Source organism: Argopecten irradians, chromosome 5, assembly GCF_041381155.1.
Source record: "Argopecten irradians isolate NY chromosome 5, Ai_NY, whole genome shotgun sequence".
NCBI classification, from domain to species: domain Eukaryota; kingdom Metazoa; phylum Mollusca; class Bivalvia; order Pectinida; family Pectinidae; genus Argopecten; species Argopecten irradians.
The window spans coordinates 34836914-34863650 of record NC_091138.1 but is presented as its reverse complement, the minus strand read 5'-3'; the positions used below and the strand labels follow the sequence as shown (position 1 = coordinate 34863650).

General features: G+C 33.8%; 2 protein-coding genes across 2 annotated transcripts; both read right to left on the bottom strand.

Moving 5' to 3' along the window:
* Nucleotides 1-1051: 1051 nt before the first annotated feature.
* LOC138323652 (uncharacterized) lies at nucleotides 1052-13067 on the bottom strand. The gene is made up of 9 exons (XM_069268417.1): nucleotides 12852-13067; nucleotides 12521-12675; nucleotides 11522-11649; nucleotides 8726-8831; nucleotides 8258-8352; nucleotides 7956-8010; nucleotides 7367-7497; nucleotides 4406-4585; nucleotides 1052-3608 (listed from the first exon to the last, which is right to left on the bottom strand). The coding sequence occupies exons 2-9, from the start codon at nucleotides 12627-12629 to the stop codon at nucleotides 3489-3491; spliced, it is 924 nt and encodes a 307-aa protein (XP_069124518.1). The 5' UTR covers nucleotides 12630-12675; nucleotides 12852-13067; the 3' UTR covers nucleotides 1052-3488.
* An 817-nt stretch (nucleotides 13068-13884) lies between these two features.
* On the bottom strand, nucleotides 13885-26093 carry LOC138323649 (caspase-3-like). Its single transcript, XM_069268414.1, has 6 exons — nucleotides 25940-26093; nucleotides 22999-23092; nucleotides 22432-22682; nucleotides 20731-20906; nucleotides 20047-20188; nucleotides 13885-18406 (listed from the first exon to the last, which is right to left on the bottom strand). Exons 1-6 carry the CDS (start codon nucleotides 25965-25967, stop codon nucleotides 18171-18173), a joined length of 927 nt encoding a protein of 308 aa, XP_069124515.1. The 5' UTR covers nucleotides 25968-26093; the 3' UTR covers nucleotides 13885-18170.
* Between the last annotated feature and the right edge of the window lie 644 nt (nucleotides 26094-26737).

Sequence of the window (26737 nt, the reverse complement as noted above, 5' to 3'; positions counted from 1 at the left end):
AAAATTGTCTTGATGTGAACTTTTGTCACATTCTTGAAATATATTTTAAATGAAGGAGATACAGCGAGTTATTTTTAAATTCAGAATCAATAATGTTTTGAATTAAAACATTTGGGAAACAAGATATATGTTTTATTGGTGAAAGGCAAATATTTTTGGGTCCTCTATATTTGACACCACAATACCAGGAAATAAATTTAACAAAATAAAATCTTATATTCTAGATGTTTCGAAGTACAGTATAATGCATTGATTTTACTGTAAAATATGTGTTTAAAGCTACTGGGATATTTTCTGAGAAGTGAAATGGCTAGTGACTTTGATGTTTACCCTAAATAACTTACAGAATGATATTATACATCAGTATCGTTTAAATGCTTGCTGTTATTCCCAGTGTTCAGTATCAGACTGTGTGGTCTCCATCCATGATTCACCCCATTGTATGTTTGTAGTATCCATTTGTCCCAGTTCATTTGTGATTATGATCTTAAGTTGCTATCTTACATTGAATTGATAATAAAACATAAAACAATACACTATTGTCTTACTCCTTTGTACAAGTACAGTTGAACCTTATAATGGTAATTCATCTTTTATGAGTTTGTATGTTTAGTCCAGCGAAACATTAAAACATGTGTTTTTACATTGTACATTTTATAAAAGATGGGTCATCCAATCTTTATGAAGTCCAACTGTATTTGAACGACATGTCAAATTTTGAACGACGATGATTGCCATCCCAGAAGATGAGAAGTGTTGCTTTGACCTAGGGTATTCAGCCAATGACCCCATGACCTTGACCTTGTCGGAGGCAGAGACACTGACAGTAATATGTTTTGGTCTCTAGATGATGACCGTGCAACATTAACCCGTAAAACAAGTCCTCATCATTACAGCAGTCCTGATAGGCGGATTTGATAATAAACCTGGTATGTGAAGCAAATGTTTCAGATAAATCTGTACATATTTTTATACAGAAGAGAAACAAACAGTTATCTTTGAGACTTGTAAAACTTAATCTTCATGATAATGATAACATAAAAACAAAATATATACTTTCATAAATTTTATTTTGATAAAAATTCTTAGTTCACATAAAGTACATAATTTATATACTTATGAAAATCTTGCTTAGATGGACGGATATTTTAAATCACAGACAGACTAATCACAAATAACATTACTTCCGAGTATCACAAGGACCAAAGAAGCAGTTTGTCAGCATATTGTCAGTGTTGATATCAAAGAAATGTAAGAGAAATGCAGAGATATTTATAGGGCTGGTTAGCCAAGTGGATAAGATGCTAGATTTGTGATGGGAAGGTTGTGAGATCTAATCCTGCATAGGCAACTTTTCTTTTTAATTTTGATATGTATCTATGAAAACACAGTTTTATAGAATACATATGAAGTAAAGGGGATATACCCCACCCTTCCACATACCCTGCAAATTCTTCTATTTGACTTATAATAGGGAGAAAACTTCTTCTCTGTGCTAATGACTGATTTGCATATTTGACACACACACATTGGAGATAACTCTATTCTAAATGGGAGATAACTCTTCCTACCTCTCACAGACAATCACCTGCTGCGACAGTTTACTGCACAAATAATCACTTCTTGGCCATTATCATGATTATGAAATGGACTAGACATATGTGTACAGTGGACTATGACAGATATACAACAAAGGGGAGATAATATTAAACAAAAGGGAAGACTATTGAAGAAAAGAGGAGAAAAAAAAAGTTAATTGTAGTTCATACAGTAGAACAGGATTGATTTCATTGATACATTACCTACCCGAAGACCATCAGGTAATTGTTGGATTACATTAGGTAGATATAATATATAAACTTTATTTATTTTATATCGATTGAGAAACAAGTTATACAACTTATGTAAATCACTCTCGATGGCCCGGATGTAAGCGCGCGAGGGGTCTTAGTGTGGGAGGAAACCGGAGTGCCCGGAGAAAACCCACGTGATCGGGCAGGTGACCCCTGACCTTTTCACGTCCGTGTCGGGGATCAAACCCCGGCCGGCTAGGTGAAAGGCAAGCGGCTTAACCACTACACCACCCGATCACCCAACCCTAATTACATTAGGTAGATACTACCTTATTCACCCCTAAAGTTGCATTTAAACTCTTCCAATACAAAGGAGAGAACAGTCCATTATGATTTTTTTGAGAATGATACTTAACATTTCAATCACACCCATACATGTTATCAACACACATTCATTCTTTTCAAATGTTTTATGTTCAGAATCAATTTATTAAAGTGAACAGTCGGGCAAGGATGGCTAAATTCGGTAAAAATGGTGTGAATGTATCCAGTATAATTTCTTATGAAATGGAAAAATAAAATCTCTCGTCAAAATCTGTCTGCGTACGAAGAAATTAATTTAAAGTATGGAAATTCTAAAACGTCCTCCCGGCTCACTATGTCCGTGGTTACATTTCCACGCAGCCTCGCTTTCAATGCTTTCAACTTTTCTTTACTTTAATGGTCAGAACTGGGAAACTAAGCAGAACTTGACCGTCGTATTAATATGTGAGAACTTTTGGAAGGCCAATGAACGCATTTAGACTGGTTTTCTTTGCCCGACTATTCACTTTAAAAAAAAATTGACAGATCATGATTTTAATAAAAACACAAATACAACATACATTATACAAAAGCCATATACTTTATAATATTTTCTTTGTTTTAAGTATATGTATACTATTGCAACAGTAATATTGATAATAAAGGAAGACTATGTTTTATCATACTCTTTAACATAAATGTTTGGCCAAAGTTAAAATAAGTGTGGCCATAAAAAACTTTAACATAGAAATATATACATTATTGTAAGCAGTCCCTCTGCATGTTGAGTTCTCAATCTTAAACACAGATTGATACTTGTGATATTGCAATGTCCATGTGCCCACTTGTATAAAACAAATTTCTTCAATCCTTAGTCTTTTTTTCCCATAGACTTGCCGGAAATTTCCTTGCTTCATTTGCATACAAGAAGACCCAGGTTCTATGACGAAGATGTCGGGTACAATAGGAAGAGCAATGAAGAAAAAGTTGAAGGTCAAAATTTATCATGAGGTTGTAATGTATAATGTAGTCTCCATTTTTGTCCAATGAACACTGATATGAGATATACAAATAGGTGGAATGGTGTACAGATAAAAACAAACTCAAGTATGGAAATGCCATCCAATTTAACTCTCTATATAATGGAATGAGCTGGTGTAATTATATAAAGATGAATGCCATTTAGACATACAGTATGCAATAGTCCCAATATCTATAGAGATTCAACATTGAATTACCGATAATGTTGTCTTCATCCTGATTTTGTGATAATGTATAATTATAGTACATGTACCATATTAAGGCTTGCTCAGTGTTTGTTTTAATTAGGATATTAGGCGGTAGAATTATAGCACAGAGGCTACTTTTGTCCTTAAATCGAAATAACGTAAATTATAGCATTAATGCATATGCTGCCTCTGTCATGCCAGAGTCTTTCAGAGCGCTCTCTAGAACACTTGTATAAGCTTGAGCAGCCTCTCTCTCCTTCCACATCCTCAGCATGGTGAACGCCTAAGTGGAACAAAGTAGATACATTTAATACATGTATACAAGGCAATTTATCCTTGGAGGTTTACTGATACTTGCATATCCACCTAATGGTTGGTTTTATCAGTTTAATGTCCTATTAACAGCCAGGGTCATGTAAGGAGGAGCCGGGTTTGTTCGTTGAGGAAAGCCGGAGTACCAGCAGAAAAACCACCAACCAGCAGTCAGTACCTGGCAATCCCATATGGGATTCGAACTCCTACCCAGAAGTGGAGGGCTCGTGGTAATATGACTGGACATCTTAACCACTTGGCCACCTAATGTAACCACAACTCAATCCCTAACCACTAAGCAGAATGTCATTATGTTTACATAAATTGAATACTCTATTCTGTGTTGTTTTTGTCAGAAGTGAAAAAGCCCCTTATTTTACAAAAAACTTGGTACCTTTGATGTCTCCTTATTATGACCATGGCAACTGAATGGCATTTAGATTCCATTAAGGAAAATAACACTATTGTCTCCTAATCTTAACTTTTAAACCAGTCTGTTTGATAATAACATCTTAACAATCTCTTTAGAGAATACAATACAAGGGTTTGGAGATATGTACATAAACAATATAGGTGAAGTTTGATTCACTGTAGTTAGTCTCACCTTCCTGTGATAGCGACATCAGAAAAATAACTTCACAATTACCGGAAGTTGGGACTAACTGACGGTAAATCGTACTTCACCCATTGTCTAAAAATTGGCATATTGTAATAATTTTGTTTTATTATTTTAGGAGACAATCCTTTAAGAGAATAACAGTTATTCACCTGTTGTTTGGAGTCCGATATCCTGGATTTGATATCGCTCACATCCTCATTGGTCAGTCCTAGCTTATTGGCCGTCCTCAGCCAATCACGTCTGTAGATTTTTTCAGCCACCTGTCTCAGTGTTGAATCTGAAGGTATGGTCCTGTCCCCTGGTTCTGGTGTGGGTCCCTCACTGTTAAACTGTAATCAGAGTGATACTTAACTTAGAGAAGACGTGGCTCCAGCACCACAAAACAAGTTTTAGGCACTATCAAACAAAATAGTCACCTGTATTGTGTCACCTTTTATAAGCTTAAGGTCAACTGTGATTGGTTATTTCAAAGACATTAGAGGTTTTTTCACTTTACAATGAACATAAAATTTTGTAACCCTGGTTACACAGGTTTTGTTCTATCCTCTTTAATACAAAAAGTTCACTTTGAGATGTTTTAATGTTCTGATTGTAGTTCACCATACATAACTACAATTGGTGTATGATTTTCTTTTGGGCATTACTCTGTTAAAGATTTGTTTATCGTAAATGAGAAAGAAAGGACTGGTACAATTTGAGTCAATATTCGAATACATTTTAATAAACCTGAAATCAATATTTTTTGAGAAGATATCCTACTGTTATGCTGTAAAACACACAAATATGTTAGTTTTTCTAATGACTATCACACACAGCTATCAGCTAAGATATATATTCACTGTAATTCTTTAGTCATGCAGCTTATTGTGACCATCTCAATAATCATCAGATACTGTATGGCTGCTGCAGTGTCACCAAGGTATCAAATAACATATTGTTGAACTACAGCGAAAATAGTTATAGCTCAGCATTTTCTATTTACGTAAATTGATACATGTAGTAAGTACATGTACATTGTGTATTAGTTTTTCAGAAATCAAAATTTTGCAATCTGGAATTAAGAGTACATATGATTTGCCCATCATTTCTTTTTGGGAGGTATTTTGTGGATTAACTTTTTGTGACCTCAATAATATCCTGAGAAATAATGAAAATACATGTATTGTATCATCATTACAAAGATTAAACTACATGGTACACTAGTTCTATGACTGCCTCAGCCATAATAGTGCTACAAAGAATATATGTCATACAATGTCTCCATGAAAATACAATAATTATACTTACCAAAGTAAGGATCAGTGTGTATATACACTTAAACTATTCTTACGCAATACTTATACTTATACATACTTATATTAACTTAATGTAGACTGGCATTTGTTGTTGAAAAATCACAACTTATCTCCCTTTTATACCTGTAAGATCATGAAATAGCTAGTTGTCAAATTCAAACAACAAAGGGCAAAAAGTGAGTTTACACACCAAATAATCTAATCATATTCTAACACACTAAATTATCTTATTGCATTCTAAAAACATTGTCAACTTCAACTTTTCACAAAATTATCATTCAAATTAATTCAAAACACACACACTTCATTTTTTTTCACTTTTAAGAGTAAATGTTCACAATCACCATAACCACACAGCACGAGTCTACCTGTCCATGTGGTCACTTGTGGGCAGTGATGGTCACTTACAGACTCCGTGTGGATGTTCGCTAAAGCAGGGATATATATGATTTAACAGAAACTGATAGTTCTAACCATTCATACATACAAACTGTTATAAACGTATAATGGGTTGAAATATCTAAGAAAATCTATGTAAGAGGTGTGATAAAAGAATCACTGTAAAGAATCAAGAACTGGTACTGATCAATTTTACTGGAAGCTACAGTATGTAATTGCTGTATGAAAAGAAGGTAATTCTTTAGGTTCTTCATTGCAAAACTTACAACTCTTTAGAAAATTAATTCATTCACAAACTCTAAAGAAGCAAAAGATTTGTTCTCTAAAATCTTAGTGGGATACCTGTAGTAGAATACAACGCTGAGTTACAGCTACTTTGATGATATCAAGGATTTTGGGTTCTGAGATAGGTTGAACTGGTTGAAAAGTTTAATTAAATGCAATTTTTCTGACGTACAGCAAAAACGGTTTCATCTAGTGTAAATGCAGTATTTTTTGTGATTTTGTATTAGTTTAAAGTATTGTGATCATTTTTTCAGAGACAGATGCGTTGCTTACAATGACACATGTGAGAGCACATGTGTACAAACCAATAAACTCTCAATGCACACATGATCATTTAGTGCATTGAAAACATTTCCAACAAGGGGGGGTTAACTAGTAATTCTGCCAAAGAAGATGACATCAGCAAACATTTACATTTAGTGCAAGTATTTCTATATATCAAGGGGAGATAACAAACCTTCTGAAATCGTCCTTATGCTTCAAACTGTGAAAAGTATAACTTTTATGTTCATGGGATAAATAGAAACTTTACAGACTGACAAACAATACATTTACCGGTAATGATAATTTGTCTGAAACACCTCATTCACAATGATGATTTTCAAAATGTGGCAAGACAAAAATAAAAGACAAAATCATCACTATGATAAAAAAATTTGTAAACTGATAAATATAATTAGTAAACTTTTAGATACATGTAAGTAGTAAACCTTTAGATATATGTAATTAGAAATTCTCTGTAGGGATAAATTCTTGATATATCCTACTTACATCTAAGGATTGCGATAGTTTTATACACTATCAGAGAAAATAAATCAGGAACACTATATTACAAATAAAATCATCGGCTTTTTCTTCTTTCAGGGTCGGGGACATCTTTCACAGTATACTGAACTTAAGCAACAAATTAACATGTAAATGAAATCAAATTAAGAAACTCTATTATTTATATTTTTAATTGAAATTAATTAAGTAAGAGTTTGAGTTCACAAAAAGGGAAGTGGTGCTTTTGGGTAAAATACAGTACCGTACATTTTTCCATACACACTTATGGAGACTATGGCTGCTGATAATACGTTTGTATGCTTGGAAAAAGACAAATTTGTTGAACACTTCAATCAGATTATATACCTCTGGGAGTTGGCTGTGGAGACGTTCCTTCATATAGGATGGTAGGACTTCAAATAATAGAAGGTCCTGTAGTGTATCATTGGGTATCACACTGCGGACACCTGTCACAAACTGATCCTCATTCATCTGACCTACATATACAGAAATAATACATTATAAAACTAGGAATAAACTGTACATAACTCAAAGTATATTTTGTTGGCTTGGAATGGAAAGGAGAGAAGGACTTGATTGTAGATGGAAACTAAAGTTCCAGAGAAAAAAAAACCCCGGTGACCATGCAGGTGAACTAATCCTTTTTCATATTCATTCAGAGTATGGAATCCTGCATGGTCATCTACGTGAAAACAAGTATGTTAGTTTGTAACTTTGGCACTAACATATTTGGAAAGAAAATACCCTTCATTCATTAAATAATTACAATAATGTTACCACTGCTTTATGACATGTATATGAACAGTCTTTGATAAATCTTATCACAATTTTAAAAGCAATCATAAAAAGCATGGAATCAAGAAGTTCACATTTTACTGCAACATCTTTACCCCTGATTTAAGAATTCAAATTGGACTATCATATCATGCTTTACCTGTATTCTTCTTATCTATGTGTTTATACACAACATCTGCCACTTTCTGAATACCCTAGAAAAAATGAAAGTTATCTTAAGTGAAATTACTTGAAATAGGAGTTATATGGTCTAGCTAAATCTTGAAGTTACCTTGTAAACAAAATAAATTTAGTTATCTTATATATACTGACCATCTGTATAATAACAAGGTTTGTTTCACTTATGCTTGAGTAAGAGATCCTTTGGCATGTGAATGTTGGAGCATACCGGTATTTATTTACAGAAACAAACATACAATGTAGTTCTTACTGCAAACAAACCTTTTTGTCGTTTGGATTGGTGTACACACGTTCTAAAATTTTCACAAAGGTTGCCTTTTGGACTGGATTACCATTATTTAACAGTCTAAAAACACCTGTGATAAAAGGTTCAAATTACTTTTACTATAAATTCTCTAAGAACAATCAAGATTCAAAATGACTCAATATGTATAAAATTATGATAGGAGATTGAATTATTGTCTCCTTTTGTTCCCAATCAAACTGATTACCTACTACAGTAAAATAATGTTTATAACGAATTCATGGTTACAACATAGTGATTTTTGTTCCCCAACAATGTTCCTATAATATGTCTGTACATTTACATTAAGCTTTAATAGTTATCTGGGTTTTTTTTTGGTAGGTATTAGTCGTTATGTTACATGTTTGCCCTTCAAACATTACGGAGTTATCCATGGGTTACATATACATGACTTAAGTTGGGAGTTTGTTGGATGAAAAACTTACCCCTGAGTTTCTCATTCAGATCTGCCGTCTCACACCACTTTAAACCACGAAGAAAATTCTCAAATGTAACATTCTTGGTTTGATTTAGAGTGAATTTTTTCATAATCTGAAGCAAAAAAATAATAAAATAAAACAACTAGAGTAAAGTGAATTTCTTCATAATCTGAAACAAAGAAAAACAACTGAAATATAACAAGAGGCCCATGGGCCTTAACGGTCACCTGAGTTAGAATATATAATGAAACAAATAATGAAACAAATTAAAGACATATAAACACTATATGCTGGGCCTTGAAGTTGGTCAGTGATTTATAAATTTGACTTTTAAGACTATGAAGAGTATTTGCTTCCATCAAACCTGTGAACTTAGAGGTATTTTTGAAATTTTAATCATTTTGACCCTGTTTGGTCCTGCCCCTCTGGTCCCCCAGGGGGTCATCGAGAACGGATATGGATGTTAAAATGCTCTATCTTAGGCTTATAATTCTAATCAAGTTTGACTAATTTCCTATGAAAATTGGGCAAATAATGTTCACAAATATGTTTTTCCTATATAAACTAAAGTAAACTTGACCCCTCCCCAGGGGGTAATGTGAGATCCCAAGGTCATATAATTCACAATTTTTATAAAACACCTTAAGACCTTTCCATCTATAATTATTTGATTCTACTATATCCTGAATTTTAGAAGATTTTTGAAGTTTTAGCCTATTTGACCCTTTTTTTGCCTCGCCCCTCTGCCCCCAGGGGGTCGGCCAGGACCAATGTGGATATGATATTAAAATGCTATCTCAGGCTAATAATTCTAACCAAGTTTGACTCGTTTCCAATGAAAATTGAGCAAAACATGCTCATAAATGTGTTTTCCCTATATAAACTAAAGTAAACTTGACCCCTCCCCAGGGGGTAACGTGAGACCCCAAGGTCATATAATTCACAATTTTTATAAAACACCTTAAGACCTTTCCATCTATAATTATTTGATTCTACTATATCCAGAATTTTAGAAGATTTTTGAAGTTTTAGCCTATTTGACCCTTTTTTTGCCCCGCCCATCTGCCCCCAGGGGGTCGGCCAGGACCAATGTGGATATGATATTAAAATGCTATCTCAGGCTAATAATTCTAACCAAGTTTGACTCATTTCCTATGAAAATTGAGCAAAAAATGCTCATTAATGTGTTTTTCCTATATAAACTATAGTAAACTTGACCCCCTCCCCAAGGGGAAACAGGACACCCCAGGGTCATATAATTTACAATTTTTATAAACAAACTTTAAGACCTTTTCATCTATAAAGTGTATTTGATTATACCATTTCCAGAATTTTAAAAGAATATTTTTGAAGTTTTAGCCTATCTGACCATTTTTGGCCCCACCCCCTCTGCCCCCAGGGGGTCGGCCTGGACCAATATGGATATGATATTAAAATGCTATCTCAGGCTAATAATTCTAACCAAGTTTGACTCGTTTCCAATGAAAATTGAGCAAAACATGCTCATAAATGTGTTTTCCCTATATAAACTATAGTAAACTTGACCCCCTCCCCAGGGGGAAACGTGAGACCCCAGGGTCATATAATTCACAATTTTTGTAAAGGACCTTAAAACCTTTCTATTTATGAAAAGTATTTGATTCTACCATTTCCAGAATTTCAGAAGAAGATTTTTGAACTTTTAGCCTATTTGACCCCTTTTGACCCCGCCCCTAAGGCCCCTGGGGGTCAGTCATAGAAAATTTGTCAATAGGATTAAATGGCCATCTCATACTGATAATTCTGACAACATTTGACTCATTTCCTATCACAAATGACCAAATAGTGCACAAAAATGTGTTTTCCCAATATAAACTATAGTAAACTTAACCCCCTCCCCAGGGGAAAACTAGAGACCCCAGGGTCATATAATTCACAATTTTTGTAAAGGACCTTAATACCTTTCTATCTATGAATAGTATTTGATTCTACCACATCTGTGAGTAGAGAAGAAGATTTTTGAAATTTTACTCAATTTTACCCCTTTTGGCCCCTCCCACAGCCCCCTGGGGGTGGGGACCATATAATTCACAATTTTGATTGGCCTTATGCCTTAGAAGGTTTGTGCAAAATTTCATTGAAATTGCTTCAGCAGTTTTGGAGAAGAAGACGAAAATGTAAATTGTTTACGGACATACGACGGACGACGGATGACGACGGACAAAAGGCGATTAGAATAGGTCACTTGAGCCTTCGTCTCAGGTGACCTTAAAAGGCTGAAAGTTCTGATTTCTGATATACCCCCTGGTACATGTACATATATTAAAAACAAATGACTTATAAAAAGGCTCAGTTTTGATTTCTGATATACCCCCTGGTACATGTATTAAAAAAGGATTGGGTCCTAATTGAAAAATGATCGTTAATTTCAACAGAATGGCATACAGCATATCATTTGGGCCATACTCTCGTATAATGTAAGTTCCAAATTTAAATTAATCTGTTAAAAGACATTTTTGGATACATAAGACTTCACTCCAGCTTTTATCAAAATCTCCTTTTATTTTCTCAAGTTATATGGTTCATAAGATCTATATTATGGACATACAAAGAGTGCAATTTCTCTGTGAATACCTTAATCATTTAATCAACACCAATTTCAATCACATTAAAATAGCTTATTGAAATAAATTTAAGAAAAGCAAATTTCCTTAAAATCTGTACTTATTTATTGTTTATAAGAAAAAAATATTTACTACAATAAAAAAACCTATAATTTAAAAGACAACAAAACCCAGGAAAATAAACAGTCCATTGACTTACATTTCTTGAAAATGCATCAGATGATAAGACTGGGTTGTTGGTTGCTATTTCTTCTGTTATAACTCCATCTTTGTTGCAGCCTAGTTGCTGAAACCTGAGCCATAAACGCTCTGTCTCAGCAATACTCACTGTTATTACAAACACATAAATTAGATTAGAATATTATTACAAGTAAATGCAATTAACCAAAAGATTTTAATTACAGGCAATCGAAACTACTGCCCAGGTAACATTGTCAATCATTTTTAGGAACTGGTCTGGTCACATTTGTTATGCTCACTATATTGTTGTAATTGTAAAAGAACAGTGAAAATACACATTCCTGTCGAGTGCCCCGACCAGGAATCGAACCCAGGTCTCCAGCGTGGAAATCTACGGCTCTACCGACTGAGCCAAAGAAGCATGCTCCGTCAGCTAAGTGACAGAGACCGTATTTAACACTATGTACAAGTCACAAAGACCCGCTCCTTTTACATAATAATGTTTAACTAAGTGTCTATCTGGATGTGTAACTAAGGATTACCATTGCATGATTGTAAATGGCGACTAAAATTTAAGGTCTTATTTTTATCTGCTTCCTATTTGACTTTCTTCTTTCTATTCTTCTTCCCAAGTCTCCATGCATTGACACGCTCATGGTGACAAAGGCTCTGGGTTCTGTCTCCTGGCTGAGACACACATGATAATGATACTTTCTGCTCCTGCTTTGTAAGCACTCAGCATAAAAGGAGTGGCAAAACATGAATATACTGTTATCCAATAATATTAGATCTCGACATTGAGAAACTTCTGATGGGCAATATCAAGACTGATTACTGTTAGACATGACATAATTGATAATGATTAAAAGTGTCTTGTCGTGCCTCTAACATTGTTGGAGTAGAATATACCACAGCCTCCCATGACATTTTCTAATACTGTCTGCTTCATATTTTAAAACTAATGTTTACATTGTACATTTGTAAATGTTAATTTGGTGTATAATCTACAATAACTCACACTCAGCGGTGATGGCGTGTACTGTGATCCAGTTTGCTTTACTAGGATGTGTGTGTTGAGAAACCTCGTCCCCGACAGGTGTCATAAACTGGCTGGCATACGACCCCATATTTAGAATCTGGTCTAAAAATTACTCGCGGGCAGGCTTCGTTTGACTGAAAAACAAGCAAAACATATTTGCAAACAATGACCTAATAATTTCGTAAAAAAACATTAGGTATATCGTGTATTATTAGCATACGTTTCTGAACTTTTACAGAAAACGCCGTGTCACGATATACAACGGTAACCGGTTATCCGAATTTTGACAGTCCTCATTGTTTTCACTTACCTGAAATATTGGCGCGTTGATATTATTTACAAATGTGCGCACACGGTTAAGTTTGTGAATATGATTCCATTAGTCTATACTCTGTATGATAAATATGTTACATTTTATATAGATCCTAACCACTAAGAAAAATGTATGGACACTTTTAACATGTCGATGTTGCTCAGGCATTCATTTGTAAACAGTGGACCGTCTTTGGTTTCTATGACTAAAGAGTTCCGAAACGAAACACAGGGGTATGGGAACTCAAGCCTAGTTCTTGCCAGATACAAAAGTAAATTTTATTCCATTGTTTAAGGTGCTATTGACAGCAATAAAACACACACACCAGAATTCTCTCATTCTTGTTAGCCTATTTTCACCAAAAAATCTTGTTGCTAAATAATTATGAAATTTATTCACCAAGTTCAATAATTTAATTGGTATCCTATATGACATAAGGATCTAGATTTATTAAAAATATTTGGTTGTAGCGGTTGGATTTTATTTAAAACTCTCAATGTTCCATATATTATGTGATAAAGTCATTTCTGCCAATTTTGGACCGCAGTGGTCGAGTGGTTAAAGATGTCTGGACATATTACTACAAGCCCTCCACCTTTGGGTTGCGCGTTTGAATCCCATGTTGGGCAGTTGTCAGGCTCTGACTGCTGGTCGGTAGTTTTTCTCGGGGTACCCGGCTTTCCGCCACCAACAAACCTGGCACGCCCTTACATGACCCTAGACTGTTACTAGGACGTTAAACTAATAAAACCCAACTCTGCTAATTCATTTTCAATTTGAATTACCATTGCTACTCAAAGTCAAACATGGCAACAAAATTAAGAGGTCAAATATAAAATAAATCAGTTTTCAAAATTTTGCAGGTAAAATTTTATAATCGTAGTAAAATGTCCCACAAAATTGTGAAAATATCCCTGCGAAATCAACTGCCTACCTATATAGTAATTTCCTTCATTCAATCAGCTAGTTCAATACCGTAACGACGTGGCATTGGCTTTAATTAATTAAATTAATAAATCAACACAATATCAACAGATACATATTTTATTTCATAAATAAATGATATTCATTCTAAGCCACATCAAATCAAGCTCTAATACAACAAAGGTTTTATTTCCAAAAGTTCAGGAGAAGAAGTCCAAAATATATTGCAAAGACCTTCTGGTTCAAGCAGCACTTATGTGAAGTATTAGTATTCAGCATTCCATTTTCAGTTTTGGCTCTGATCAAATGAACATCAATATATCACTATCTTTACCAGAGAAGAGGACAACTTTAACAAATGATCCAGTTGGGTATCATTCTCAGGTAACACTGACCTGACATGATAACTGTGTTACTACCAATATTTTTAACGTGGAACACTGCAGATACTAATATACAATTATGGCCCTCTGTGGAGGGATACATCTAGAATTGTCTCCCTGGAAAGAGTTATTTTCTCGAGGGCAAAGCCCGAGAGAAAATAACTCTTTTCAGGGAGACAATTCTAGATGTATCCCGACACATAGGGACATAATTATTTTATTATACCGAACAAAATTAAAAGAAATATCTGTTAAAAGAACCCATGAAGATATTTCCCAACAACAACGTTGTTAAATTCGTTGGGCTACAAAAAAATAAACAACACCGTTGCCATTGTTGGTTGACGTTGCAGATGACGTCAACTTCCGGTCACGTGCGGAGCTTCCAAGGGGTTATTTCCCTGGGGTTATTTCCCTCAGGGGTTATTTCCCTGGGTTATTTCCCTCGGGGGTTATTTCCCTGGGGTTATTTCCCTCGCCTTCCAATTCCGGGGGAAACATCTAACTTATTCAATGTCATGTGATCAAGTTTAATCCAATCAGAACATTCTAAATGAAAGTGAGGTATAATAATATACAATTATGGCCCTCTGTGGAGGGATACATCTAGAATTGTCTCCCTGGAAAGAGTTATTTTCTCGAGGGCGAAGCCCGAGAGAAAATAACTCTTTTCAGGGAGACAATTCTAGATGTATCCCGACACATAGGGACATAATTATTTTATTATACCGAACAAAATTAAAAGAAATCTCTGTTAAAATAAACAACACCGTTGCCATTGTTGGTTGACGTTGCAGATGACGTCAACTTCCGGTCACGTGCGGAGCTTCCAACGGGTTATTTCCCTGGGGTTATTTCCCTCGGGGGTTATTTCCCTGGGGTTATTTCCCTCGGGGGTTATTTCCCTGGGGTTATTTCCCTCGCCTTCCAATTCCGGGGGAAACATCTAACTTATTCAATGTCATGTGATCAAGTTTAATCCAATCAGAACATTCTAAATGAAAGTGAGGTATAATAATAATGGATATCCATATGGACATATCTTAATATTTTACTTAAGTAATATCGATCACCAAAGGACGAACACATTCAATAGTAAATAAGAGATTGAAAGTATATATAGTTTCTCCATCATTGAAATTGTAACCCTGATCGAAGCTCTGAGCTGCAGTAAAGAAGTAAAATATTTACATACAAATGTATATAAAGAGGAGGCAGTGTAATCTATACACAATTATCTTAGAATGTATTGCCATAAACACAACTGTACTGACTCTCTAATGTAGTTGTTGAAAATATATTAGACATACAATGTATACAGGTATCCTATTGCAAAAACTAAAATCAAGTGAATTCAGAGATTTGTTTGTAGTCATGCACTTGCAAACTCTAAAGTCACCAGAAGTATTTTGAAATTGTGTTTATACATAAAGTAAGAGCCAATTCTTAAAGAATTGTTGGTAAATTACTTCAAAATTTATAAAAAATAATTATGATATTAATTTTGTTTTGCCTTCATCATTTTTTTAATCAAGTAGGGCAACTGTCTTACAAAATATGCACAGATAAAAACAAACAACGAAATATAAAGGAAACAAAATAATATACTATATTGTACTGGTCTTACATTATGTTTTCAGTAATTTTGGCCCATTTTCACCTGCTAGGAGTTTATAAAGCAAAGTGTGGACAACATTCCAATGGAATTTACAGTAACAATACTCATCATTATACATTCACACAAACTAAAGAGCTGAATAAGCTACTATAGTAATAATGTACAACAATTATTTTACATAGTGCAAGTTCTTAAATCATATATAAAAAGCAGGGAATAAATATATACCGTATATATTGACATAAAATTAATATGATTGACTGCAAATGAAACAAAAATTCCAGTAAAACGGTGAGTGAAATGAACATCTTAACTTGATCATTATATAACATGAATGTAGGAGAGAAAAATATAACAAGAACAACTAACTTAGTCATATTCAAATACATATCTGTATTCTATATTTAACATGTTCAGAGTTGTCTGCTCTTGACAAGCAGTATAAAGACCTCCTTCACCCCTATCATTCAATAATGAACTATTCCAGCATGAGAAGTAAAAGAGGTCCCTTGTGTTTTAAGGGGTGATTGTGATTTAAGTTTATGATGTAGGCTAGCAATAAAGTGATTACCAGCTTACAAGGGCAGATAACTCTGTGTAATGCAGAGACTGGAAGCATCTCAATTTCGACTTTCCTCAACAGATTTGACTAGTACCAATAAAGAACATCACTTGTGTATCTATTCTCCGGTGTATATAGCCATAATTGATTATTAGATCTATTTTTATCACATACAAACTCAGCTGGAGCTATATGCTAGTGGATAGGTGCAAAGGCCATTGAACTGCATACTTTTCCTCGGACAAAATATTCGGTAATACATTGTTCCTGTATTTGTGAAGAAACATCAATGATATAAATAACCCAAATTACTGATTACCAATCAAATCATGACCTGAACCTATATATAATGCCATAATCATTTTATTTTTTAGAGCATACATGTTTTGTTAAAATCAAACAATTAGAAAAGGTAGAAAAAATCCAAACAATATGAATAGGCTTATGTGACATTATTTACTAATGTTGAGGTAATCATTTAATTAGAACATTTGTTGAAATATTTCACTTAAGAAAATGTGAAATAAAAGACCAACACAAAGAGATATTCATTTCATAAACATGAACAAGAAAACATCAACAAAATAGAGACAAATACATGTATGTACAGTGTACACTGACAATATTTACCTTCATGAAATATTTTAACAACCTAATTTTCTGAAGAAGAAAAAAAATATAATTAGCCATCCTCAGAATCCTCTTTTACATCTTTATTATACACACCAATAAAACTTCAATTTAATCATGACTTTTTGCAATTTTTAAAACAAATCTGAGAAATGAGTATGAAATTTGAAAATTGAAAATACTCATTACACAAGGAAGAGTAATTCATATTCCAATATGTTAACTTTCTAATTAAAGCCAGGAAGTTTTCTATATGATTAGTTTGCCATAATATGTAGAAATTTGGTGAATTAGCAAATAATGAAATACAGACAAATGAAAGGTCATAAGACTTTGTAATATCAAGCAATGTTTCTGGTACATGTATATAAAATGAAAAAAGTAATAAAATAGAGATAATAAAGAAAACAAAAACCAAAACATATCAAAAGGCTGAAGATATATTTAACAGCTAAAATAGTAAAGAAAGGGGGTGTGTGTTCTTGTTTGTTCCGTACATACTGATGAATGTTACTACCATCTTTGACATTCCAGGGGTTAATTTTTACGATCAATGTAATAATGTAAAGGATACTAACAATTAATTAACAGAGGTAATCGTTAGTTCTAATCTCATTAATATTGTTAATGTATTCAATCATATTGACTTAATCAGCTTGTTATCATATTTAAAAAACTTATTTAGAAAAGATATTCACATCTCATTTATTAGACGGTATGATATATATTTATTATATAGATTTTGAAAATCTTTAGATTGTCACTCATAAGGCTATATATCTATAAACCAAGTAGCATGAATTTCTCACATTTTTTTTTTCAATCTTCCTTAACAGATAACTTTTCGTCTTTATACTATCATGTGACCATCAACATAGTATCTGACAGCATACTAACAAATATCTAAAACAGATGCATATGTTTTCTATAAAATATGTTGTTATCAGCAAGGGAATATGAGCCTTAACAAATATACCACATTTGAAAATTAAAACAATATTCAATATATATAACATAGGAAAAGTGTATTTATACTACCTTTCCATGGTGATTTTCCAAAAACATAACCTAACAGTTCATTTCCATACATATTTATCTCTCAATTTCTATTCTTTATCATGTAGCCATCCTTATCAATGCTTATTAGAGCAGAGCCGTTTTCCTGCTCATTTCATTTAAAACTAAACTTAAACAGAGAGTTACTTGGGAGTAAAATATATCTCCTTGGTGAGCATTGAGGTTATACAAGGAATTTGTTTTTTAAATGCCATACGAGGGTCAGATGTCTGTGACTGGAATTGGTAGGCAACTTTGCGGTTAACTACGGTGAGCAGACGTAAGAAATCTAGGTCTTGTAACTTCTTATCCTCCAAGGCACTTGATAAAGCTTGAATAAACCATGATCCGTTGGTGGAGTTCCGCCATGAATAATATCCTGTCAAACAAAAATTTACTGAATAAATACCATTAAAAAAGTTCAATCTTTGTTAAATGCATGAATCAACCAACTGAATCTCAATCATGTTCCTTTTTAAATCAACAAAAGCGATCACAAAAACATGTTAGGAGAGAAATTAGAATCCACAAACTGACAAATTATTACTGGGTACCAACTTCTGAACTAGATTAACAACAAATTGACCACCAGACTTCCTGGAAATAATTAACTAGACAGAACACACACACAAGACTTATACAAACAACAGACTGACCACAAGGCAGACCAACAGGCTGACCACCAGTCAGACCACTAAACTAACCACAAACAACGTTAATTAACAGATCCACTAAACTGACTGACCACAAGACAGACCACTTAACTGACTGCATGACCACAAGACTGACCACTTAACTGACTGACAACCAGACAGACCCCTAAACTGACTGACAACCAGACAGACATCTGAACTAACCACAAACAACAGATCCACTAAACTGACTGACCACAAGACAGACCACTAAACTGACTGACCACAAGACTGACAACTAAACTAACCACAAACAACAGATCCACTAAACTGACTGACCACAAGACTGACCACTTAACTGACTGACAATCAGACAGACCATTAAACTGACTGACCACAAGACTGACAACTAAACTAATCAAAAACAACAGTTCCACTAAACTGACTGACCACAAGACAGACCACTAAACTGACTGACCACAAGACTGACCACTTAACTGACTGACAATCAGACAGACCATTAAACTGACTGACCACAAGACTGACAACTAAACTAATCAAAAACAACAGTTCCACTAAACTGACTGACCACAAGACAGACCACTAAACTGACTGACAACCAAACAGACCACTAAACTGACTGACAACCAGACAGACCACTAAACTGACTGACAACCAGATAGACCACTTAACTGACCACAAACAACAGACTGACCACCAGACAGACCACTTAACTGAACACAAACAACAGATCCACAAAATTGACTGACAACCAGACAGACCACTAAACTGACCACAAGCAACAGATCCACTAAACTGACTGACAACCAGACAGACCACTAAACTGACTGACAACCAGATAGACCACTTAACTGACCACAAACAACAGACTGACCACAAGACAGACCACTAAACTGACCACAAGCAACAGATCCACTAAACTGACTGAACACAAGACAGACCACTACTGACCACAAACAGACTGACCACAAAACAGACCACTAAACTGACCACAAACAACAGATCCACTAAACTGACTGACCACAAGACAGACCACTAAACTGACTGACAACCAGACAGACCAATAAACTGACCACAAACAACAGATTGATCGTCAGATAGACAAACAGACTGACCACAAACAACAGATTGACTACAAGACTTAAAACTATTGACTACAAATAAAGACTGAAATATAGACTGAACACAAACAACAAACTGAACACCACATTGAACACAAACTATAGACTGAATTCACACAGCACTGGCCACTAGGCTGAACACAAACAACAGATTAAACACCAAACTGAACACAAAAAATGGACTGAATGCACACAGCACTAACCACTAGACTGAACACAAAAAACAGACTGAATACCAAACTTACCAGGAACAACAGAGTAGGCTACAAGGAAATCGGCCTCAGCAGGGATGGACTGTGTTCTAACAGGACGGTCAACTTCCATCACTCCTTCTGCATCAGTGACTGTTAGATTCTCACCATCATCAAACTGGGAACCTCTACACGCCTACAAAGATGAATCACAAGTATTCAATCAATCATCAGTCTTTCTCCTGTAAAGTCTGAGGTTAAGGTAAGTTGATTATCACTAAAATTTTGTAATCTGAACAAGCTATCTTCCAATAATACAAACCATTCTACCATAAGTATTCTTGTATATATGTAACCTGGTCAATACTAGCCACAATATATCGCTCGGCTAGAGAGAACTTCTCTTTAGCTCGATCGGTTGAGCGTCAGACTAGTAATCCAGAGGTCCCGAGTTCGATCCCTGGCAGAGGCAGGTATTAAATTTATTGTAAATCCTGCACCCTGCTACATATACATTCACACAAATGGATACAACAGAACCACCATAAGTGCATTTACTCATTTCACAACAACATCTGCTAAATTAATTAATATGAAGTTGATTTCATATGCAATTTCAAAAGTTTATGATATATGAACACGTATATGAATTGACAATTTTTTTTATAGATTAGCAGTAAAATCAATAACCTTATTCATATATCTCCTGATCAGATTTACATATCACAAATAACTCACCTGTATAGCAAATATTTTTGGCTTGCCTGCCAGACTAGGGCATTTGTTTCCCTTGAAAGGTTCAAACAATTTTTTGACCTCCACTGACCCCTCGGTCCCAAACACCACTCCATCCTCACCGTGACTCAGAACAACCACAAACAGACAGTCGCAGTCATTGTGATCTTCTAGCGACACTGGTAAAATAAAATATTTACAATCAACAATTTAAATCATGATTTAATTAGTTCTAAATGATCTGTGTTGTAATATCCATACATTCCGTTAGGGTTGGAAGTGTATTTCTCATGTAACTGGCATGTTCAGCCATGTCATACGACCATGTCATAAATATCTAAGATACACATATAGTAACACTATTGTGACATTACGGGTAATAATGACATCATAATCAAAACATGACGTCGTATTATTGTTTCAGTATAGATAGAAATATCAAATGCAAACCTGTTTCAGCCACTCTTATACAGAAACAAAATTGAAAGTTTTGTCTATATTTCCATAAATACTAGTTGTATGATAACTAGAATCTTACACTTGTGGTTTTTAAATACATTATTAAACTTGTTTCATAATTTGATATGTCACTTGTGTAAGATCCTCTACTGGGGGTATATACAATATACAATATACACTGTCCTTCAAAAGTTCTGTTAGTAATTTAAAGAAAACTCCCGAAAAACAATTAATGGGTTTGAGAACGTAAATAAGTTGATAAATAATATATACTGATGCCTGTATTAAAAAGGTTTACATATTTATGTACTATATGTATACTTGTAAAACTGCATGTGTAACAGAGCTTTTGGAGGGTAGTGTATATAGGATCACCATTGTACAAACCTTCTGGTATCTTATGAACACCTGAATATTTACACCATAGCAACACATCATTGCATTCTTCACATTATGAGATTATGACATCTATAGGTGTCAAAGTCAATAGTCAAGCTGATTTATTTTGAAACAGAAACTTCTGTACAAGATATCTCTTGAACCCTTTAGCAGAATTACCAGGTACTTATTTATATATATACACACATCTGTGATAGAATATCAAAATATTCTAATTACCAGGTACTTCATGTACAATTTGCCGTACGATAGATCAAGAGTGGGATACGTAGCTATATGCATACATAGTACACAATTAACAATTGCTTTAGGTTTCGTATTTTGAAGAAGAAATATGTTTATTCAATATTTTTAACGTAATGATATAAAAATACCTATAAATCATAACAAACGAAGTATTAATTATGATACACGTATATTACATAAAAGCCTATCATCGATTACAAGGTCAAGGGGAGTAACTCGTACGTGCCAATTTAATTGACTAAGAACACGGAATTCGGCAGTCCGGAAAACTCGTAATCCGGACGGTTTAGGCTGGGAACGAAGGCGTCCGGATTATCGAGGGTCCACTGTACATACATCTATGGAAAACATATTGAGATTTTCAATGTCCAATTAGTATTGGGTTATCATCAGCCACAGCAATAGTTTAGAATTTTTTCTTACTTTATCTCTTCCTCCAAGCTGGATACATAGAAGGTAAACTAAGTTCAATAACCTTTTCCTAGGTAATTATAAACACCTAAACTTGGCATATCCTCAAATGACCTTAGCTATTAATAGAATGTTTATAAAACAAACCAATAAGCACTTAAGCCATGATAACAACTAACTCCAACTTACAATTAGTTAAAATATCTTGCATCTTTTTAGCTGTTAAATTGTGTTCGAGTGTCACATCGAAGTCAAGTTCTTGGAGTTTTTGGTACATGACTGATGCATCCACATCTGTCCCCTTCCTGTCGCCGAGTCCCATGTTGCCTCTGAATTCCTTGTTATTGATGATGACAGCTTTTCCACGTCTAGCGTGGTCCATTTTGTAGTAAGGACTATTGAGTTCTGCCTCTGTTAATATGGTCGTTCTAGCGACAGGACTACCATTGAAACATAGAATAAATAAATAAATAGATTAAATTATGAATGTTTGATCATTTAACAAATAAGTGATAATGGATTTTAAAGTGGACATATACTGAGTTTCTGTACAAGCATTCCATTAGCCTATAAGCTTGTAACATGTCATAATATTAATGTGTCCTTAAATAATTGCTTTTTTAAACCTATGGAAAACATTTATGCTTGTGCCAGAAATATTTCATTGTGATTATGATTTATCAATAATTTAAATACAACTAATGGTAAAAAAAACCCACTAGATCACAAGGATGGTAAATAATACTATAGACTTACGTTCTAAATTTTTCCTTTGACGATATTCCTCCATAACCAGTTCCATACCTAGCATCTGTGTCTGACACAGGATTAGGATTCGCATCTGTCACATCTGAAGAAATTCAAGCATTAAAAGCTTTGACATTTGATAACTGAACAAAGGAAATTGAGGTCTGAAAAAAGGGAGGGGGCGCTTATAGGGATGGGGGCACTTATCGGATCAAATACAGTATATTGATTGAATATTTGCTTGTACCCCAGTATGTAACCAGGCAATGTCTGAATTAAAAAGCAATGATAATAATTAAAACAAGTAGCATAAACAAAACAAGACCCTATAATTATAATCCCCAATCAATTATTGTTAAAAACGAAGTACAATATGGTAGGAAAGTGATATCACAAAACAGTAAACATATCTCAAATCAGGGGGATTACTTTGTACTCAGGGCTTTAATTACTCCTGTCCATTGTACTTATAAAAAGGTTTGAAATTCACGAGCCCCATCTGAAATCAATAATTTTGTCTACATTTGATAGCCAAAGACATCAAAAACCTGCGTCTACAAAAACCTAATATACAAGCTAAGTTTTATGATATGTATACAACTAAAATGAGTGAACAATTAAAGTACATGTACTACATACACAACCATATTTTCAATATTTTCATGGCTGATCATGACCAGAAGCGTGTTTGTTCAGGAATCATTAGAAACGAAAGCGTTTTCTAAGGCTTGTATGGAATTTTGATAGTGCAAAATAATTTAACAAACCCACAATGTTAAATGTTTAACCAGTCGTTGCATATATACTAGTTTCTTAGTCATACAATGTATTTCTTCGTTGCTAAAGATATCTACTTTCGTTTCATTTACCGTAAATTATATATTAACCAGTGTGAGTGAACATGTGTGTGAGAGCCGTAAACGGAGTGTGTAGTCTGCTTACGGCAGGTGAAAACTATTGTTTATTTTGCTATGTTATTATTTTGAAATACCATTAAATTCTGAAATAGGAAAGATGTTGTTTTTATTTGTTCAGCTACTATATTCCGTATAAGTTTGTTGTATGAACCACTGAAGTCAGTATATACCATCTACGGGAAATCAGGGTGCATATTATCGTGACGATTATATTATCGTAATTCAAGTTTTTTTTAATTATTTTTAAAAAAAAAATCCAAAACATCTGAAAACATAAAACCAAAATGATTTGATACAAACCTTATTAGTTGGAAAATCATGATAATAGGCATGTACTTGATTGTAATAGTCATTAGATAAGGACCGTTAAAAACCACGTTCTGATCAAACCTAATGACATTACGTTTGAGTCAAATTCCAGATGAGACAAATTATTTTCGTTGGTCCGTTGAATTTCAAGATAACGAGTTTCAACTGTATATTAATTAAAGTAGTGTCATAGGAGACCAAGGTACATGTTCATAAGATTTTCAAAAATATATCCTTTATTTATACAAAGAGCATGGTTCTCGTTAAAAGCTGTTTGCCGGCAAAAACAGCCGTCTATTTCCTTGTCTACGACCAGCTATTTTTTGTCAGAAATAGGTATTGGCAACAGGTGGGCCTGCAGCCCCCAACCACCTATTATTAATTTTCAACCTTCTGTTAAAAAAATTAGAGAGAACCCTGAAGAATGTCAAAAATGTTTAATTGATAACATATCTTTATTCAGGAAGTACAAAGCTGTCCTAGTTTAATATCATTATCTGTAACTTTTATCTCATACATTTTTTCAACTGACATTACAATTGCATCTTTCCCTCTTTGTACTTCAGCTAGCTAGAAAATTTTGTTTCAATTGGTTTTATTTGGTTTTCAAACATCAGTAATAAGATGGTTATTGAAGTAGTACAAATTTGATCATGGGATTTTTGTATTTTCTTAATATCATAATTTATGAAAAATATTTACATACGCTCTAAGCTAGGTATCATGTACAAAAAACAGAAACTGAGAATGTATTGTGTGGAAAGAATATGTGGTATCAATTACCTACATTACATAAAGGTAGTCCATTTTTACTCGTAAATCTAATAAACAGATACATGTTTAACATAATACTGATACACGTAGATGTATATCTAGCCTGGGGTTAAATTGGGTCAAAGTAAGGATTACTAAACAAAGAAAACAAGAAAATATCCTGACAAGTGTGTCTAACAAAAAGTATCCACTTTACAACTATCGGATCAATTACAAAGATACAAATGAGATATAAACAGGTAGACACTACCAAGCTACATACATGTACAACTGAAGTACAGATTCTCTATGTGTGTACAGTGTACACGTATATAAAAAGTTTAGCTGAATGAACAATGATGGCTACATGCCAAACTGAAACTACTGGATAGTAAATGCGTTATTTTCTGAGTTCTATTGATGTTTGATAAGACTTAAATATTAAATATATTAATTAAAATAAATGTGTTGACATAATAATATTATTCATATTACATTAGTAGTTTAACAAAGAACAAAAAAATGTAATTTATGTACCCGATACCCTTAATCAATTAGTAATATTCATGCCTTATCACATAATAGATTAGCCAGAACATATATTTTTTTCTAAATTATACTTTAAAACTTATTTTTAGAAAATTGCATCACGGATCAAATTCTATCATGTTAAAAATAAACTTGTGTCACGGTAGAGTAGCGTTAACCTACATGTCTTTTGTAGCAACAAAAATGGTTAATTAGCTTTTTCATTTCAATTCAAACATATTGCATAATCGCATACTGGAAATAAAGACGTAGTTGGTGAAAATACACAGGATGTAACATGGAATTCACTGATGATTTCATCGATGACATTTGTTTAATTTAAGCCAAATCAACTTTTCATAAACGTGACTTTCAAAATATCACATTTACATTTTATTTCTCATTTATGAAGTACATTCAACTAGTAATAAGTAACGCATTACCTTTCTTCGCATCTCCTTTGTTGCTCATTGTGCTGCTTCTGTGAAACTGTACTGAAAGAACTTCTGGAGCTCGATAGTAACAGCTTTTACGCTAGGTTTCTATTTTCGTTTTGATGAGTAAACTTCCGGTGAGTGAAAACTACTCACAGAGTAGGAAAAATATTCCGGAATGCATTGTGAAACGGACAGATAAAAGTTGATTTTATGTATGTTTTACTAGCTCATATATTATTAAAAATAAACTTGTGTCAAAAATATTTTCAGATCAAATACAATTTAATTTTAAGCCAAATCGATACATAAACGTGAAACTTTCAAAATATCACATTTACATTTTATTTCTCATTTATGAAGTACATTCAACTAGTAATAAGTAACGCATTACCTTTCTTCGCATCTCCTTTGTTGCTCATTGTGCTGCTTCTGTGAAACTGTACTGAAAGAACTTCTGGAGCTCGATAGTAACAGCTTTTACGCTAGGTTTCTATTTTCGTTTTGATGAGTAAACTTCCGGTGAGTGAAAACTACTCACAGAGTAGGAAAAATATTCCGGAATGCATTGTGAAACGGACAGATAAAAGTTGATTTTATGTATGTTTTACTAGCTCATATATTATTAAAATATTTTCAGATCAAATACAATTTAATTTTAGAAATCGATACAACCAATAAAGGATAACCATTTTCGCATTTGCCAGGAATGTTTTTCTCCCACAAGGGAGGTAACTGCGTCATCCTAGCTCAACAAGAAAGTAGGCGCCATAATATTTGAGACAGAAAGAAATTATAACAAAACAG

What these genes read in the sequence shown, in the direction of transcription:
- LOC138323649 (XM_069268414.1), bottom strand. Translation starts at nt 25,967, where the DNA reads ATGAGCAACAAAGGAGATGCGAAGAAAG. An exon ending in TCAAAGGAAAAATTTAGAAC is followed by an intron (nt 22,683 to 22,998) that starts GTAAGTCTATAG and finishes TTTCAATGGTAG; the next exon opens with TCCTGTCGCTAGAACGACCA. An exon ending in CAAAAATATTTGCTATACAG is followed by an intron (nt 20,189 to 20,730) that starts GTGAGTTATTTG and finishes TCATCTTTGTAG; the next exon opens with GCGTGTAGAGGTTCCCAGTT.
- LOC138323652 (XM_069268417.1), bottom strand. Translation starts at nt 12,629, where the DNA reads ATGGGGTCGTATGCCAGCCAGTTTATGACACCTGTCGGGGACGAGGTT. An exon ending in ACACGCCATCACCGCTGAGT is followed by an intron (nt 11,650 to 12,520) that starts GTGAGTTATTGT and finishes TTGTAATAACAG; the next exon opens with TGAGTATTGCTGAGACAGAG. An exon ending in CCAATCCAAACGACAAAAAG is followed by an intron (nt 8,011 to 8,257) that starts GTTTGTTTGCAG and finishes CATTTTTTCTAG; the next exon opens with GGTATTCAGAAAGTGGCAGA.